This window comes from Xiphophorus maculatus, chromosome 19 (assembly GCF_002775205.1).
Source record: "Xiphophorus maculatus strain JP 163 A chromosome 19, X_maculatus-5.0-male, whole genome shotgun sequence".
Lineage (NCBI taxonomy): Eukaryota > Metazoa > Chordata > Actinopteri > Cyprinodontiformes > Poeciliidae > Xiphophorus > Xiphophorus maculatus.
The window spans coordinates 22,825,260-22,843,205 of record NC_036461.1 but is presented as its reverse complement, the minus strand read 5'-3'; the positions used below and the strand labels follow the sequence as shown (position 1 = coordinate 22,843,205).

The window sequence follows — 17,946 nt, the reverse complement described above, 5'->3', positions numbered from 1 at the left end:
CCAGGTGTGAAGTTTGACTGACATAATGAATCCTCTGTAAAAGAAGTTGCCTAATTATTGCATACACAGCGTTTATTGTGTGGTTATGAGTTAACCGCACAATAACTCATATTACCACGTATGTAGGAGTGTTTTATATCATTCATTGCAGCATTTCTTTAACTGGTGTAGTGATTCTTGCACATACTGCACGGTTTTTCTCTCTCTGTGTGTGTCAGTGTTGCTTGCGGCACGTTTCAAGAAAAGCTGGGACAGAATTCAAGGATTGTGTCGGCACTTTTGCAACAAAACGGAATGAGAACAGATAGTCGTTGCTTTAATCATTAAGGAATTTCTTTTTGGCGCCTTTAGAGTCCCTTACCAAAAATATTCATAGCCTTTGGACAGGTTTTTCCCACATCACAGTTAAAACATTCCTGAATTTTCTGATGCTTGTATGCCATAGACGTACAGAAAGTGGGTAGCTGTAGCATGTAAGGAGAGGGGGAAAAAAATCTTTTAAAAGATGTTTACAAATAATATTCCTAAAATACACCACACATTTGGACTCCTCCCACCTTTTCTCTAACGCCCCCAAATAAAATCTAATGTAAACAACTTATTTTAGAAGTCATCAAACCAGTCTATACAGGCTAATTATGCAATTATCTTGGTATGCAGGCAGCAGCTGTTTTAAGGTCTTGTTTGGTAGAGAACATTAGTGAGCAAAGGTCATGTTGAGGACGAAGGAACACAGCAGACAAGTCAGAGTTAGCTTGTAAGACAATGACCTGAGAATTGACTGAAAATGACACAACCAAGACGTGACCGTTCATGTAGGATGACATTAAACATATAATCCTGGATATAAACTGAACAACTGTGGTTTTGGTGAGATAGTACAGGTACAAATATCTGTACACAGTTTATAGAGTAACATTTTTTTTCTTCTCTCACTTCTTTTTATGCATGAATGTGATTCACTTTAATTCTGTTGTAGTTTTCTCAGACAGTATTTTATCCACCATGCTCGTCTGATATGGTTCTTTTTCGCATTACTGTATTTTCATTCCATGCTTTTTTTTCCTCCACTCCATCAACATTAATTGTGCTTCAAACAATTGAAACCAGACTTAATGAAAAGCATGTTTATTACCTTGCTGAAAGGTTGCTACAATCTAAGAAATTAGCCTCGTACACTCCATTTTCTACAGAAGAATCTGTGGAATAAATTTGACATTTTTATTTGTCCAATAATGACTTAATGCCATGATAATTAGAAGTGAGGCTTATCGTAGAATTAGAATTTCATGCTATTTCTGTCTAAATATAGCCAGTCTACAATGCTGAAGAAGGGCAGCACTAGCTTGTGCTAGCTAATTAGCGGGTAAAATGCTAACGGCGTCTCTTTGTACAAACTCGTTCTAATGTGAACTAAACTTATTACCCGGGCTGGGGGGGTCATTAAAATTATTTTGTAGAATCATTTTTTATCATCTTTCCTGAAATAAAGATGTAATTTATTTATTCATTCACTCAAATCAAATAAGTAGGCAATATTTTTTGGAAGAGTCGCAAAAGGAAGCTCTGCATCCAATCTCATGACTCGAGTGTTATTGTTTCTGTTTTTGGTTCCATTTGAATCCTGAATTTAACGTATTAAATATTTCCAAAAGGGTTTTAAGAGTAAATGTTGGGCTCACATAAACATTTCCCCCGGCCTTCTTCTCCTTCTGGCCTGTTCATGCTTTTAAGGCAACCAATTAGAAAAATAACTATGTTTGGAAGGAGAAAGAAAACATGATTATTTTTCCTTTGCGTGTCTGATTAACTGTGCACAGAATCCGCGCTGTCCCACCTGGATCCAGCTAATGCGGGGGAGGACTGAGGAACATGTCCCCGTTTCATTTCCAGGATCCTGAAATCCCCGCATACCAAACGTGATTGAGAGTGGCGTGGCTGCAGAGCGAGCGGGGCCAGCTGGTCCTCTTCGGGCCCTGGCGTCTGGGAAGGAGAGAGAGCGCCATCGTGCGTCAACGAGCAGCAATTGCTTCCTGTTTCACTGCGTGGGTTCGGGTTAAAGAGGAGAGGTGTGTAAGGGGTGTGAGGTGCGTGTGTGGGTGTGTGTGTGACGCATTCATCCTCAGCATAAAAACCCGAGCAGGCAAAAAGAGGCCAGTAAGACTTTTTTTTTTAACTACACACTGAAGAACATGGACACAGACAACGAAGTACCTGTGATAAGAGAGGGCTTCCTGGTGAAGAGGGTAAGAACATTTCATTATTATTATTATTATTATCAAAACGGATCAGGAGTGTAAATTTAACAGAATCAGATTTTATTAAAACATTTTTTTCTCCAAAAAATACATCAGTTAAAAAAGTTTTTATCATGTATATTCAGGGCCACATAGTTCACAACTGGAAGGCCCGCTGGTTCGTGCTGACGCCTGATAAGTTGCTGTACTACAAATACGAAGGAGGGAAACGGGATTCGTGTCAGAGAGGGAAAATCCTGCTGAAGGATTGTCTCATAACATGTCCGTTCCTGGAGTACGAAAATCGGCCGGTGAGTTGTTCAGGAACATGAACACTCTTACATTTGCGATAGTTTTGATACGTTTACACAACAATGCCAAATAGCATCAACTTAAATTTGGATGGAAGTAACATTTTTTTAAAAAACAACGTGGTTTCACACATGCACATACTGTTCTACATTGTCTTCTTTCTGTGGAATGGGTGGCTAATATTTGCCATTCTGAAAACATAATGAATGTTTAAGTGGAAAAACATTAAGTTCGCACAACCTTTATTTCTGTTGATTATGACGATTTTCCACCTTCAGGTAATTAAAACATTTAAGAGTAGAATATTAGGTCATATCAATAAAATATTTTAAATACCAAAAATGTGAACTTCATGAAAAGTAACTTTAATACTTTGCTGAAAGGTTGCTGCAATCTAAAAAAAATAAAAAATAGCCTAATCTGAGGGAATATTCCATTTTCTACAGAAGTACATGTAGAATACTATATGTAAGATATTTTTATTTTTTCCAATAATGACTCAATGCCATGATAATTAGAAGTCAAGGTTATCGTAGAATTAGAATTTCATGCTATTTCTGTCTAATTACAGCCAGACTGCAATGCTGAAGAACTGCAGCACTCGCTTGTGCTAGCGAATTAGCAGGTATCGCAAGTGTACAAACTCATTCGTAAAAACATTAGCAGGTTTGGGGTCGTTAAAATTATTATGTAGAATCATTTCATCATCTTAATTCATCCTAGACTATTTCAAATTGTTTTGGAAAACAGTCGAGCTCCTTCTGTTCTCTTCTGTAACCAAAGAACTGGGTCAACTGGGACCAGTTAGCTAACTACTCATCTCCTGGCCTTCTGTCCCAACAGCATGAACTCAGCATTCGGATTAAAAAAAAAAATAAAATAAGAAAAAGACGCAGCATTTTTATTTGAGTTTTTATTTTTATTTGCAGCGCCACCTGCTGCACTTCCACACCTGCAATAATAAGAACATTTATTGCCACAGCAAGGTTGTTTTGTCCAAACCCGACCTTCTTTGTCTGCCAAGCATCAAAGAACAGCTCACTATTTGCTCTTTCTGTGTTCTTTTTTTCTTCTTCTTCGTTGTTGTTGTTTTTCCTTGCATCACTAGCTTGCATTCAAACTCCAGACCAAGCATGGAGTGGATCACTTTTTGGAAGCTTGCTCCAGAGAGGAGAGGGATGAGTGGGCTGCTGACATCGCCGCCGCGGTCAACAAGCTGCAGGCCACTGACGGCGGGAAGCTGATGAGCCAGAAAGATTCTGCCGAATCCCGCTTGCAAAACATCAACCTGAGGTAAACCCGACTGATACAGTCGCTCCCACGCGTTTGTTTTCTCTGTCTTACGTCTTACTGAAGCCCTGTTACTTCACTCTCTTCTACAGCAAGGTGTTGGACTCCATGTATGATGTCCACAGTGGGATCAAGTTGAGCAACCATGTGGAGCAGGGAAGCACTTACAGCAACTGCTTTTCAGGTGAATCATTGTTTATTTATGATATTTGAAGCTGTAATCTGGTCTGAGATCACAGACTGGGAGGCAGAACAGCCTCTTAGCTACGTTGTTGTGTTTTAAGGGCTCGGTTCTGTTCAGGCACTCTGACTTTAGCCTCCAATCTCAGCATTTTTAAGTTACATTTATGGACAGATTAGCACAGGGGTAGACTGGGTGCACTAAGCGATGAACAATAGAGAAAAAGTAAACTCCAAAAAAAGGGTTTTATTTTATTTTTATTTTTTTGGCTACTATTTGGAGTGAACAGAACGGGTAACGTAAGGCAGGCGGAATACTACTTTTCAGGAAAATAACAACATGGAATCTAGGAATGTGAACATATGTTTATATTATTCCAGTTATACCAAAACCTTGCCTTGAGAACATTGTCAGTTTTGGTTTTTCAAAAAATTTGAGCTGGCTTGTGCTAACTAGTTAGCAGGCAAAATGCTAAAAGTCTACAAACACGAGACAGGACCAGGGGCGGACCTTCCTATGCTGTACTGCACCTGGACTAACTCTCTGTAATGGCAGCTCCTTCAACATGTGAATGGACCCGGTGAAGCCGGCGTGGTGGGATGTGGGCAGCAGACGGAGTTGCTAGGTTGGGCTTGGACCCCATCGATAACTGCTTGCAGCTCTAGCTTGGTTGTTCTTGTTCGATATTTTTAGTTTCCTCTCTCAGTTTATTACATTTCCTTAATTCCTTGTTTATCCTTCTTCCTTGTGTTCGGGCTAAAAAGTCAAATTCTTAACGGTTCTTTTACGGGGTAAGCAGCAACAAAGGACTTGAACAGCCACAAAAACACACAAACGTTAGGTGTCTGGAAGAATATTTTCCCAATGTCCCCTTCAGGTTCAGCGGTGGTGGACTGGCTGGTGTTCATGCAGCTCAGTCTGACCCGTGGGGAGGCCGTGACCTTGGCCTCCGCTCTGCTCGAGGAGGGCTTCCTGCGGACCGTCGGCCTGAGGAGCGTGGAGGCCCTTCGCACCGCCAGCCTCAGTGAGCAGTTCATGGACGACTCCACTGCCCTCTACAGCTTTGTACGTCACCTAGAGCTCCTCCTGGCGGGCACCAACTTTCACGTTAAATCAGCTCGGATGACGGAGTCCATTTAAAAGGTCGGCTTTATTTGCAATGCTTTTCCCCACACAGCCTGACAGCTTCAAAAAGAGAGGCAGCGTGAAGTCAGAGAGGTCGCGGTCTGCACTGGAGCTGAGTGGCAAAGTCGTCAAAAGAGGATATCTGCTGAAACAGGTGAACTTTCTTGAGACTCCAGTAAATTTTGGAATGTGAACACAGTTTTCACTGAGTCACTCCAACCTCCAAGTTTCACGTCGGAACATTGAAGAGAATTATTGCTCTGAAATTGGAATTTGAATGAGAAAGGCGGAGCTTAGTCAACAGATCAAAATTCAATATGGCTGCCTTTATGCAAACACGGTTTACTGCTTTTTTGACAACTTGTACCTTTAATACCATTTCACAAACACAATATAATACAGTCTACATTAGTTTAAATGTTGCCAAACTGGTTTGAAAGAACAAAATGAAGGTTTGTAATGTATGCTGTTTTGGCTAATAGTAGTTAGCATGCTCACTGAGCATACACAGAACCATTCTATTCTTTTGAATATTATTGAATTGTTTATTTATTTCAGTAAGTCAATGAAGTAAGCGAAACATATTATCAAATCAAATCAAAATCGAATCAAATTTTATTTGTATAGCACATTTCAGCAGCAAGACATTTCAAAGTGCTTTACATCATATCAAACACAGAAACACAAAGCAACATAGAATCAACAATCAAAACACGACATTAAGTCAGGTTCCATCATTAAATTTGTAATTGATTACGTTTCAAATACAATCCTAAACAGGTGGGTTTTTAGTCGAGTTTGCATCCATAGAAGGTTTTAGCTGTTACACTCCTACTGTGTTATATGGAACAAAATACCTATTGCTACTTTTATTCCCACTCAAACTCACAATCACACAGTTTAAAACGATGTAGACAGCATTTTAATGGGCTTCTGGGCTTATTATGTACAATAATTACACACAGGCTGATACTTTCAAGGCTTTATTTCTGGTAATTAATGTTTTCCCTCTTACAGCTAATGAAAACACGACATGTACGATTAAAATATTACATCAGACCAATAATAAAAAATAAAAAAAATCATAAATGTGCACTTAACCAAGAGCATGTTTAACACCTGCTCAAAGGTCGTCGTTTTCAAAATGTACTTTTAATCTGACAGACGATCTTCGTGGGAATGCATATGCTAATTTATTCAGCGTGGCTGAAAATGAGGAAATCCCGCTGTCTTTTTAAACTGTTGGGTTTAATCCAATTCTGGCCCAGCATTTTTGGCTGTTTGGAACACATTCCCCATGAATGTGATTCATTTGCCTCATATTTGCGGTGTAAACGCCACTGAAGCTCAGCCAAGAGTCTATAATGTTAGCACGATTAAAATATTATTTCTTATAGGTAAAACAGTGACAGTAACTGTTGAGTTTTATCTGAAGGTAACAACTTGCTTGCTTCCTGTTGTGAAGCCTCCCCCCATATTAAAGGCTAATAAGACATTCAGTTCATCTTGAAGGTGCGACACGATGCCCTTTGACCCTGACGGGTCTTCAGCAGGTCATGTTTGAACTTCTGGCTAATCTTTAACTGCAGGGGCACAGAAGGAAAAACTGGAAGGTGCGACTGTTTGTGCTGCGTTCGGAGCCCGACTTCCTCCATTATTATGACCCCACCAAGGTGAGCGCTCACAGTGCTGCTAAACGCATCAACCTGAACACAAACAGAGTGAATCCCCTTTTGTTTTTGCTACCACTTTTACGAGCTGGGAGTCTGAAGGTGGTGTTACTCATAGCAAACTCATCATCGTCATCCTCGCCTCCTCATGTCTGACTTAATCTCTTCCGTTCTTGTGTCACTTATCAGGATGACATCAGCCCTGTTGGCGGCTTCTCCCTGCGCGGCTGTTTGATATCCTCTCTGGATGATAATGGAGTTCCTTCAGGTGGGTTAACTCAGACTTCAGTGACTAAGGAGGAAAAATAAACAACTTTAGAAGCTTTACCTACGTTTTTGTCCAAATGATTTGATTTTCACCCTGTGTTACCACAGCGTTTGTTGGTGCTTATGGCACCCAATTGGCTGGCTATGTACGGCCCTGCGTGTCGGTACTCTCAGGCGACTGCTTGAGCCGCCATTGGTCAGTCAAAATAGGAAGTGAAGTTCCCCAACTACAAAACAACCCAATTTGTGGGGTTTTTTTTGTGCTAGCTGAGTTCTGGGTCCAATATTGTGTAGATTTAATTCAAATTCAAATTCCAAAATACTTTGTTGATCCCAAAAGGGAAGTGAAATGTTGCTGTACCTCATTTGAATACAAGACTCTTCAAATCCAATATATATATAGTTTCTTTTTTTTTCCAAAAGTGATTTTGGCAACAACAAAAAAAAGAAAAAAAGACCACCTTTTTTTTTGGGCAAAAGATCATTTAGATAAAGTAATAAATAAATAAAACAATTTTGCCAAAAAATAAATTAGACCAATATTTCAGGAAGGTGGCGGCGATACGCAGAGTAAGAACATAGAAACTTCCAGAACCGTCTTGATGTGTCTCACTATGTAGCTTATCTTTGAAGTCTTTTTTTTTTTTTTGTACCCCTCCAGGGGGTCTTTTGTGGGCTCTAGTGTCCCTTATATCACAGTAGCTGACAGGAAACAGGAAGGAGAGGGGGGAAGACATGCGGCAAATATCGTCGGGTCCGGGAGTCGAACCCGCGACGGCCGCGTCGAGGACTCAAGGCCTCCAAATATGGGTCGCGCTAACCGCTACACCACCACGGCACGCCCTGAAAAGTCTTATTTTTATTAGCGTTGACGAAAACAGAATTTGAAAACTTAAATATACAAACCTTCGTTTCTTTACATTAACTTCATGTCCGTTCGTTTGTCAAATGCTTGTTCATTAAATGTCAAACAGGGCTAGCGGTAGCATTCGCTAACTCCTCAACGGGAGGAAGGCTAATGTTTCCGGAGTTTTTGTCTTTGGTCCTCAAGCGATGGCTCGAGACGTGTGCGCTTGCTATTTCGTGTCAGTGTGTGTTTTATTTCAGATTCGATCTCATTTGTAAGTACGCTGATGCTTCACTGACATATTTACCTTCTCCCGTTACAACAGGAGTGAAGGGCAACATTCAAGGCAACCTGTTTAAAATCATCACAAAGTCGGACATTCACTACTTCATCCAGGCTCCGACTCACCAGGAGAAGATGGACTGGATAGACGCGATCAGAGAGCACACGTAGAACTGCTGTGTCCAGGATATTTAACGAATCTGCAGGGACAAACCTTTTTATTTTTCTGAGAATGCACTTTCACTATAAGGCTAATGGACACTTTATAGGTAGTCACCTTTCTGTTCATTTGTGTTCAACACGTTAAATCTCATGTTCTTGTGTGAATATTTTTAGTTTTTCAGAAGCCCTTCAGTGGTAGAAATTTTTGAATGTGTTTTGCCTGATTGTGTTTAAGTTTAACCGTTTGTAATTCAGTTTCAATGTTAGCATTTGGACAATGCTTCTTACATATTTTTTTTTTAGCAACTGAACAAGTTTGTAAATTTCATTGTCTGCTATTTTATTCTTTTGACATTTAAAAAATAAAGAAATAATGTTATTTATTCAGTTAGCAGTGTGTTCTGTCGTCTTTAAGCACTGCCGACAATTTGATCGGAAGCAAATTTTAGTTGGTGTTGAAAAAGGGAGCGTAAACAGGAAACCAGACATAAATAGCTAATTCTAAAAAATGTTTTATTTTACAAAATTTAGATTTGGAGAGTCTACTTCAAAACATAACACAAAGAAAAAGAATCTGTACGTGCTAAAAAACAAAACTGATTAAAAAAAAATCTGTCATATTTGAATCCCTTTCATAATCTCATTACGGTTTAAAGAAGAATTAATATCTCTGTCTAACATTTCTCCTTGCAATTCATTGAACAAAACTCTTGTAGGCCTCTTATAGTTATTCTTATTTTTTTTTTTTTATCTGTTAGCTTAAATACAGAATTAAACTCGAGTTTAAACATTTTCTCGGCCACTTGAACTAGGAGACAAGATTTTATATTGTTTTTTTTTTTTTGCCATGTATTTTCTTGTATGATCATTAAACAGACATTCAATTCCTTTGTGTTTTATGTAGTGCTGCCAGTCGATTAAAAGATTGGCAGATTAATCTGATTGATTCAAGATTCAATCAGATTAATCGATTAACTTTGGAAGACTGAAATGTAAATATGCGCATTTTCAAAACAATATTTAAGAAAGTGTTTGTTTGTTTTTGCTTCAAACCAAAATAGCCTAAAGATTCTCAGGTTTTTTTGTTTGTTTGTTTTTTTAAGGTTTTCATACGTTTCAAACGTTCATTCAGAAATGTTAAATATAAGCTGGCTGTGCTTTGGTGGAAGGATAATTCATTGTTGTAATATGTATATACTACCTTGGTTTTATCCAAACGTTCATCGGGGTGGATTTTTTTTAAAACGAAACTCGACATCGAGGACAGCACTTTGACTTTCCTCGCTACTCTTTTTGCTCACATTTCCAACATTGCATTGTTGACCGCAGTGCAAAGCCTGTGTAGCGCCGCTTTGAGCCGAGTAACCCTCCGCGGACGAGAGGCGTTCGGGTCAAAATAGGTAAAGCCATTAATCCGCGTTACATCATTTTAACATGCTGAGACTTTTTACATTAATCGCATAAATCGACGCCTTAACCTCGACGGCTCCGCTTCCTGCCGGAACACCTTTTTTTTTAAAAAAAAAAAAAAAAAAGAAAAAAAAAAAGTCTTGTAGTTGAACTTGGGGGAAGTTCCTCGAGTCTTCCTCTTCTCGAGGTTGTTTTCCCCGGACAAAATATTTCTCCGTCAGCAAAAAATGTACAAGCAGGGACAAGAAAAGTTTCAGCAAGTATGTGTTGTTATCGCTAAACTTGCGTCCTGAGGCGCTTCCAGGTGTCACGGACAGACACGCCCACTCGGCAAGCTGAGTCCGGCTTTTGTCTGAGTGACTCAAACGCAGCAGCTCTAGATCAAAAGTGGCGCAACACCCGAGTCATATCTCGGATTTGATGTCAAATCCAAACGACATACCTACGTGCAAAGTACAGCGGAACAAACAAATAAACAGATTTGATTTTTATTACGGTGACTGAAAATATAAAACATTCCAGTGAAAGGTGCCAAAAGAACAACAACAACAAAAAAACCTTTGAACAATTCCTGAACGCTTTTTCAATGTCGAAGCTGATTTGCGTGCGAGTCTCAGTATTCAGTTGTGCTCAAGACAGCAGCAGTCCAACGTCACTAACTAGATCAATCGAGGTGAATGGTGGGAAATTTCCCTCTAGATGAAAAACAAAAGAAATGTCAGAAAAGCATAAACAGTGAAAACATTCATGTTGCTAATTCTGTGTTAGTGGAAAACAACAGAAGCATGGAGCTCAGTTCATTCTGTTAAAAAACAACTTTTTGCTCTTATTTAAGGACCGAGTGGTTACAGTCCGTTCATCTATGACAATCAGAATAAAATGGGTCATTTAAGACCTTATTCAAAGTAACAGTGCACTTTGATGAAAAAGTTGGGAGGAGGAAAAAAGTTTCACAACAAGGCAATTAAAGAAAACAAGCTAGTTAGCGAGCAGCATCTTGAATAACAGAAAATCAAGAATAACATTATGGATTGACATTAAACATGTTGTTTGTGAGGCAAAACAAAACATTTCCCACTCAGTGCAACGCAGATTTGCACCAGTTCTCAGAAGCTGTGGTTCAACGGTATGCTAGCCTGGTCATTTCTACACTGGATTCTCATCTCCCTCCCAGCTTTGTCGGGGATTTCGCCCATTGAGCTTGATTTCTCCAATTGAATTTCTCCATTTGCAGCGTGCCTGTGTGGGGTTGTAGTTCTTCAATGGCAGCAGAGGAAGTGAACAAAACTGGTCAGTCCGTGTTGGTCACGCTTCACAATTTTGTACTGTCAAGATTTTCTATTTTTCTTTCTTTTCTTTTCTTTTTTTTTTAGAGATTTTAGATTCATAGCAAATTTGACCCATTTTGGTTTTGGAATCGAAAGCACAGCATTCCTGATACACGTATGTGGAAGAGATAGTCTCATTAGAATAAGACTATTTTAAGATGTTGAATTTATAACAATGACATTGTACCCAGAGCAATTATGTGTATGAATTTTGTTTTTTTAATTAAAAATTTACCAGCTAAAATTCTACCTGTAAAAAATGTGGTGACCCTCTGGTGACCACAGCCGGAGCAATCGGCACCAGACTGAGGCGAAAATTAAATTGATGAAGGGACAGCAGGAGCCTCTCTTAAAAATTAAGCCAGCAAATTTCTGCAGGTGAAATTTTTGCTGGCAAATTAAAAGTAAAAAAATAAAAATAAATAAAAATAAATTTAAAAAAATAAATAAATAAATAAAAAATAAAAAATAAAAAAAAAAAAATATATATATATATATAATTGCACAGAGTAAAAATTCAGTGATATAAATCATTGCTTAAAAAATGTCTGATTCTAGAAAAACTACAGTTCTTCCACAGTTGTATGGATTTGAAAGCAAATTTAAGCTCAGCTGATGTTTCAAAACGTGCCGCCATTTTGAATGCAACTGTGTGGGACAAAATGAATCCAATGTAAACTGAGACAAATCCAAATACAGTGCTGTGTCTTTCAGGGCACGCACTAACAATCTTCACTATGTCTTCAACTTAAAAAAACAACAAAAAAAACCTCTAGGAAATGAAAAGCTTTCAAAGGTTTTTTCCAGAAACGTCTATGACAGGTTTCTGAAACCTTCGTTTCTGAAGGGATAAAAACTAATCCAGAGTTCTTAACTCGCTTTTTCTGTGGCTTCAAAGGCGCGAACATTTCTCGCCCTAAGAGTAGACCTTGGATCGCGTTCCAATTCACAACAACTCAAAAGCACATTCCTCATTCGATTTAAGACACAAGACGACTGTGGCTACGTTCAGTCGGCATCTTCAAGTCTCCAGTCAGGTAATCTTAGCGAAGGCACTTTGTCTCAACATAGGATTACGAGGCTGGTGCAACTTTGTCGGCGAACTAAAACGGCGAAGCATCCCGATGATGGCGACTGGAAAAAAAGGAGTTCTAATCTAATGGCGGTGTGTGTACCGTCCCCCCGGCGGCGTGGGGGAACCCTCAGTTCAGCTTCCTGTCAGCCAGAGGCCGGCGCTAGGCAACCTTGGTGAGCTGTAGGTCCCCGAAGACTCTTAAGGCGGTGAGGGAGGCGAGCTTGGAGACCCGGTGGTTGAAGCCACACAGAGGCTGGCCGTCCACCAAGATGCGGAACTGCTGGTGTTCACAGACGATCTCCATCTGGCAATTCAATGGACAAGCTGTTATTTCAGCGAAGGAGTCAGTCGCGACTCGCAAATGTACGGATTTGGCTAACATAGTCAAAGATAAATTAATAAAAAGAAAATGCTGAATTTGCTGCTTTAAGTGAAAGTTTTTAACCTGCACACCATCGGTCCAAACATAAAAACATATGGCGGACCAGATTTGGCCCCTGCGCCCCGAGTTTGAGACATGTAATCTAAACACTAAAAAAAATGCTTTTATTTCGGGCAGGTGGCAAAATATTACAATAATATATTATTAAACTGAAATTTGTATAAAATGTTCTTTTAAAAATATTGCATAATTAGTTTTATTTTTTTTTACCTATTTAAAGGTTATAGTCAAGAATATTATAATATGTCATCGACTTCTTAAAATAAAGACTTAAATCATTTTTTGCCAAAAGTGATTTTTGTAAAAAAAACAACTTGTTTTTTGCAAAACTTTTATTTTATAAAATTACATTGTAATCGTCTAAATTTATAGTCATATCTTCTGATGTAGTTTCTCACAGTTTGCAGCAACAAGCCAGTCAATCAATCAATAGTATCACGTTCATTTAATATTTAAATAGATTACATTTGTGAAGCGGAAGAGAAAGGGCGTGTACTTTTTCAAATGTTTTCCAAAACAAACAAAAAAAGAGAGAAAAATCTGAAAAGTGCGGCATGCATTTATATTTCGCTCTGCCAAGTCGATATTTTTGCAGAAAGTTAGAACGCTGGCTGAAATTTCTTCCTGCTTGTTGTTGGTGGAATTACTTAAGCTCAGCTTGTTTTGACACGTTTGTGTGCAGGAGTTTCTGAGTCTTACCATAGATTTTCTAGTATTTAGTGGTCTCCGCTTAAAAGGGGCTGAATGCAAAATATTTATTTGCAACTACTGTATTTTGTTTTTGTCTGGCACAGAAAAAACCCAATAAAGTTTGGGATTCTGTGGCTAGATGTGGGGAAACTACAGGAGCCTCTGAGAAGCTCCGTAAATATAGCAAAGGGGAAGCGATGACAGTGACTTGTTGTCATGGCAGCTTATACGGCAGGTTTAAACGCTGAATGTGCAAAATCAAGGCTGTGGATTTGATCATTTCTCTAAAAAAAAAAAAAAAAAAAAGAAAAAGAGAAATGATAAAATATCTACAACAAAAAAAAACTTCTGAGTACAGAGCTAAAAAAAAAAAAAAAAAAATACCTTAAAGGCTTCTCCGGGTGCAAAGGGGAAGAAAGAGAGTGTGTTTTCACACGGACCCCACTTCCCAGCCAAACGGGCGTTACGTTGGACAGCCTTATCCATGAAGCTGACCTTCAGCTGCAGACCCACGTCCGCCTCTGCCTCTTCCTCCTGAGGCTTGCAGGACACGGTCACCTCGATGCTGAGTCAGCCACACACACACAAACACACACACGCCCGCCCACACACACCCACACACACATTAGGGGCACATGAGTGTGGTGCAGGATTCACGGCTCAATGGTTAAGAACAAGACTATAAATTCCATGTCCATCTTTCGTTATTTTTCTGAGAGTTACCAACGGAGCAGTGACACCTGCTGGCCTTTTGTAGAATTGTAACAATACAGCTTTTCCTGAATTGTCAGAAATGATCTCGATGAGTGCCCCTGATTTTAGCCAATGTTAAGAGAGAAATATTCTGACGATGGTAACTAAATACTCACAACTATGTGAATTTATGTCACAATAATGAGTCACTGGCTGTTTTTATAGAGAACATCTCGAAGGGTAAAAAGTCACTTGTTTTTTTCTACAGCATTTACAGGTTATGTTAAAACAGATTTTTAATGTCGCATTAACATTTTATCATCACATTTATTTTAAAAAAAAAATCAAATCAAAACATTTATCATTTACGTAAAGCTCAGAGAATATGAATTTGATAAAGATGAGAGGATGCACACTGTAAAATTTTGTCTTTACTGATTTATTATTATTATTAGTAGTAGTAGTAGTACTATTTATTTATTTAAAAATAAAATCCAAACCGAGGTAACAACCAAAATAAATAAATTAAGGGGGGAAAAAATGCCCACAGTGATTAAGAGTTTATGGGAAATGCGTTTCTCCCACGCACACTCACAGACTAACCCTAATATGGCATCACGCAGACATTTTCCAAAACAGGGGCTAGCTGCATGGTTGGCATGCAGTCATGCACTAAAAATGTTGCTTTTCCTGTAAACAAGGATACAATTAAGAGTTCAGGGGGCAGCAGCCGGTAAAGCTACTGACAGTTTAGTAAAACGAGACTTTTATTATGCAGTTGTAAGACGACAGCTGTGCGCACTAACCTCTTGGGCTTTTTATCAATAATTCCCATGACAACCAGTTTCATTGAAGGCCGCATTCCACCTTTAATCTCGCCGACGTACTGCCCCTGCAACACAAAAGAGACACGTACTGATGAGGCTGACGCGGGATGAGGCCCGCACCGTCACGCAGAGTCCTCAGCTGAAGCAGATGTAAGAGGCCTAAATGCAGACAAAGTGTACGGCCAGCTGATCTGCGATCAGCTGCACCGGCGGGAACAATAGCTTCTTTGATCCAGATGGGAAACAATCAGTAACTCAGCCGCAGAGGCTGTCCAAACCAGTTAGATATTTTTGGGATAATGATAATAATAACGCGGCGAAACGTGCCTTTCAATACAAGCACAAAGGATGTTACATACATTGTCTTTCTTGTCCTGGTCATCCATTCCACTCGGGGCGTGATGCGGTGTGGAAGCTGGGGCGGTGATACCAACTGAGGACCGATTGACTCTGCCTCCCAGCTGGCAAATCCCGCCTGTTGCCATGGAGACCGGCTCCTATTTGGGAGGTGATGCTGGAAGACAGACACAAGAGTGGACGCCTCGTTGCCCAGATTGAGGAGATACGTCACAGGGCGTCCTCCATATTGTGAGGGGCACGTTCGCCTTGGTGGGCAGAACCACTGTGGGTTCTGCATACATTACACAGTAAAGTTTACATTAAACTAATTTCCATGAATCGTTTCATGGGCAGTAACATATGTTATTTGTAGTACTGTAAATCAAAGTTACTCACATAAAACATTTGTAAGACAGACACAAGAATTGTGTGGTTAAAATTCCAAAAATAAAAATAGAAATAATAATATAAATTATTATTATTATTATTATTGTTGTTGTTGTTAACTATAATAATTAAAAAAAATACAGATTCAAGTAATAATTAATGAAGAAATTAATGTATTATTAATTTGTTAACATTATTGCAAATTAGAATTAATGATCATTTGTAAGGTAATAATAATAATGATAATAATAATAATTATAAATATTTATTATTATTATCATTATTATTATTACGTTTAGCTCATATAAGTATAACTTATTCAAACAAATATTTAAAATAAATATTCATTACTAAACGGAAGCGTCAAAGTGAGTGTATTTTCCGGATACACCTGAAGGCAACATCAACGCCCTCCTCCTCTTCACCTTTGACCAACCAGCGGCGGAGAATCAGCTGATGTTTGTCACATGACCTCCGTTATGCGGCTAGCATAACATGTTGAGAAAAGCTTTGCTTCGTAGGTTAAACTAACTGGGGTTCCGTCAGAGAAATGAGTAAGTTGTTGCGTTTTTGTCTTACTGGAAAATCTCTAAATATGTTATATGTGAAGCCCGAGCTTCTCCGACTGACTTTTACGGAAGTAAGGTTCAACTTAAGACATGAGGAGCAAATGTTAGGCAGACTTGAGGGTTAGCTGTCAAATCAAATGGAAGCCGAATGGCCATTACGAGACAGCTCAGCCTTTGAAAGTGTAATTGAGAAAGCAAAGTTTCGTTTTTTACCCAGTCGAGTTTCATTTCGGGTCTTTTTTTACGGTCACGCTGTGGTTTGTTTGCATTGATAAAATCTCACCTCTGCTGGGTGCAGATTTTGGAGATCATAAGGGGGATTTTTGTTGTTGTTGTCACGTTTAAACACGTTTCTAAAAGTACAAATTTAAAACGGTGTTGCTGAAATAACTTTCCCCCAACTTCTGTACAAATTGAACACAACTGTAAACCAGTTAAATCGCACTAAACCGGATTGGTGTCACTAGTCTCAGACTTTACATTTTTCCTTGAGAGAGAGGTCACTACAGAACGTCAGAAATAGTCTTACTGTAAATCTAAAATAGATCTAAAGTATTGCAAAGCAAACAAATGATCTAAACAAAACCTGATTTCAAATATTCAGTATGCTTTCTTTATATTGTTGACTAGTGTGACTTTCAAAAATATTCATTTATCCACTTCAACTTTTTAACATTTTGTCACGCTGCAACAAACTCCAGTGCATCTTGCTCTTGATAAGCTGTTTCGACTCACAAATTAGGTGAGTCATAGGACACCAGAATAGAAATTCATGGGCGATGTGCGAAATGCTGCATGTGCATCAAAGCATATTAATAACTCAGAATAGTCGAGCCATAAATGCAGGTGGAAGTCTGGATGTTAACAGACACTCTCCAGCGAAAATACACATGCAGGCATTTTCAGATGTTTCATTGTAAACAAAAGAAATTCTGCTGAAATCAATAAATCTTTGTATTTCCATTTTACTATTACGCACTACTCTGTGTTGGTCTGTTGCATAAAAATTGTGGTTGCATAATGTGTGAAAAAAGAAAAAGTGAAAACTTTTATTGAGATTTTATTTTATTTTTTCAAGGCACTGTTTACATTCAGCAAAACCCCCCACAAGTTATAGATGTTTTATGAGAAAAACCTTCAGCATCATAGACTTATTTGTGTATTACACCATGGATAATATGAAATAACAGTTTTTAAAAAAAATTTTCTTTTGCATAAACTCTGTTTCTGCGTCAGGTGTTGAAAGGTCAAAGGTGCTGCTCGGCGTGACTCCCCGGCTGTGATGTCCGAGCCGAGGCCCGTCACGGCGGAGGCGGCCGCGTATCCCTTCGGCCGCGAGGCCGAGGCCTCGCTTCGCGACCTCTTTGAGCACTTCAAGAGGTGCCTGCAGCACGGAGAGTGGCAGCTGGCGAGCGCCTGTGTTCCCCAGTTGCTCAGCTCTCAGGCGGAACCCTCTGAAAAAGTGCGAAAGATAATCAGAGCTATCATCTGCCACCCTTACAGTTTGAAGTGAGTCGCCTGGAGGATTAAAACAGCGTTCAGTCCAAATATTTTACAGACTCCGCATAAAAAGACATGTTTTTTTTATTTGTTCAGTAATTCAGATTAAACTTTGTGTTTTAGGTCAGTTGGGATCACCAGAATTGTTAGTGTGTTTTTGCTAAACACCAGAATAGAGTGAGATATTTTTATTTTTTTTTAAATTATTTTTATGGCTTTTTTCAGTTCTCTAACATTGTTGTTACTTCAGTGATTGCAGCGTCATGCAAAATTGACCAGGGACTCTTCACCAATCAGAAGTCAGCTTGAGGAA

At 39.0% G+C, this 17,946-nt stretch overlaps 3 protein-coding genes across 3 annotated transcripts in view; 2 read left to right on the top strand and 1 right to left on the bottom strand.

The window, feature by feature from the left end:
- The first annotated feature begins 2,133 nt into the window (after positions 1-2,133).
- On the top strand, positions 2,134-8,912 carry plek2 (pleckstrin 2). Its single transcript, XM_005811260.2, has 9 exons — positions 2,134-2,246; positions 2,384-2,548; positions 3,658-3,842; positions 3,932-4,023; positions 4,898-5,085; positions 5,198-5,299; positions 6,735-6,818; positions 7,005-7,083; positions 8,255-8,912. Exons 1-9 carry the CDS (start codon positions 2,193-2,195, stop codon positions 8,380-8,382), a joined length of 1,077 nt encoding a protein of 358 aa, XP_005811317.1. The 5' UTR covers positions 2,134-2,192; the 3' UTR covers positions 8,383-8,912.
- A 2,690-nt stretch (positions 8,913-11,602) lies between these two features.
- Positions 11,603-15,330, bottom strand: LOC102227636 (galectin-related protein B-like). The gene is made up of 4 exons (XM_005811261.3): positions 15,198-15,330; positions 14,818-14,903; positions 13,703-13,883; positions 11,603-12,490 (listed from the first exon to the last, which is right to left on the bottom strand). Exons 1-4 carry the CDS (start codon positions 15,321-15,323, stop codon positions 12,347-12,349), a joined length of 537 nt encoding a protein of 178 aa, XP_005811318.2. The 5' UTR covers positions 15,324-15,330; the 3' UTR covers positions 11,603-12,346.
- A 708-nt stretch (positions 15,331-16,038) lies between these two features.
- The window catches only part of zfyve26 (zinc finger FYVE-type containing 26), a 37,522-nt gene continuing 35,614 nt past the window's right edge, over positions 16,039-17,946 (top strand). Inside the window, exons 1-2 of the mRNA XM_014473403.2 lie at positions 16,039-16,118; positions 17,370-17,642. Coding sequence (XP_014328889.2) covers positions 17,416-17,642 — 227 coding nt within the window. The 5' untranslated portion in view covers positions 16,039-16,118; positions 17,370-17,415. The remainder of the gene's footprint in view (positions 16,119-17,369; positions 17,643-17,946) is intronic.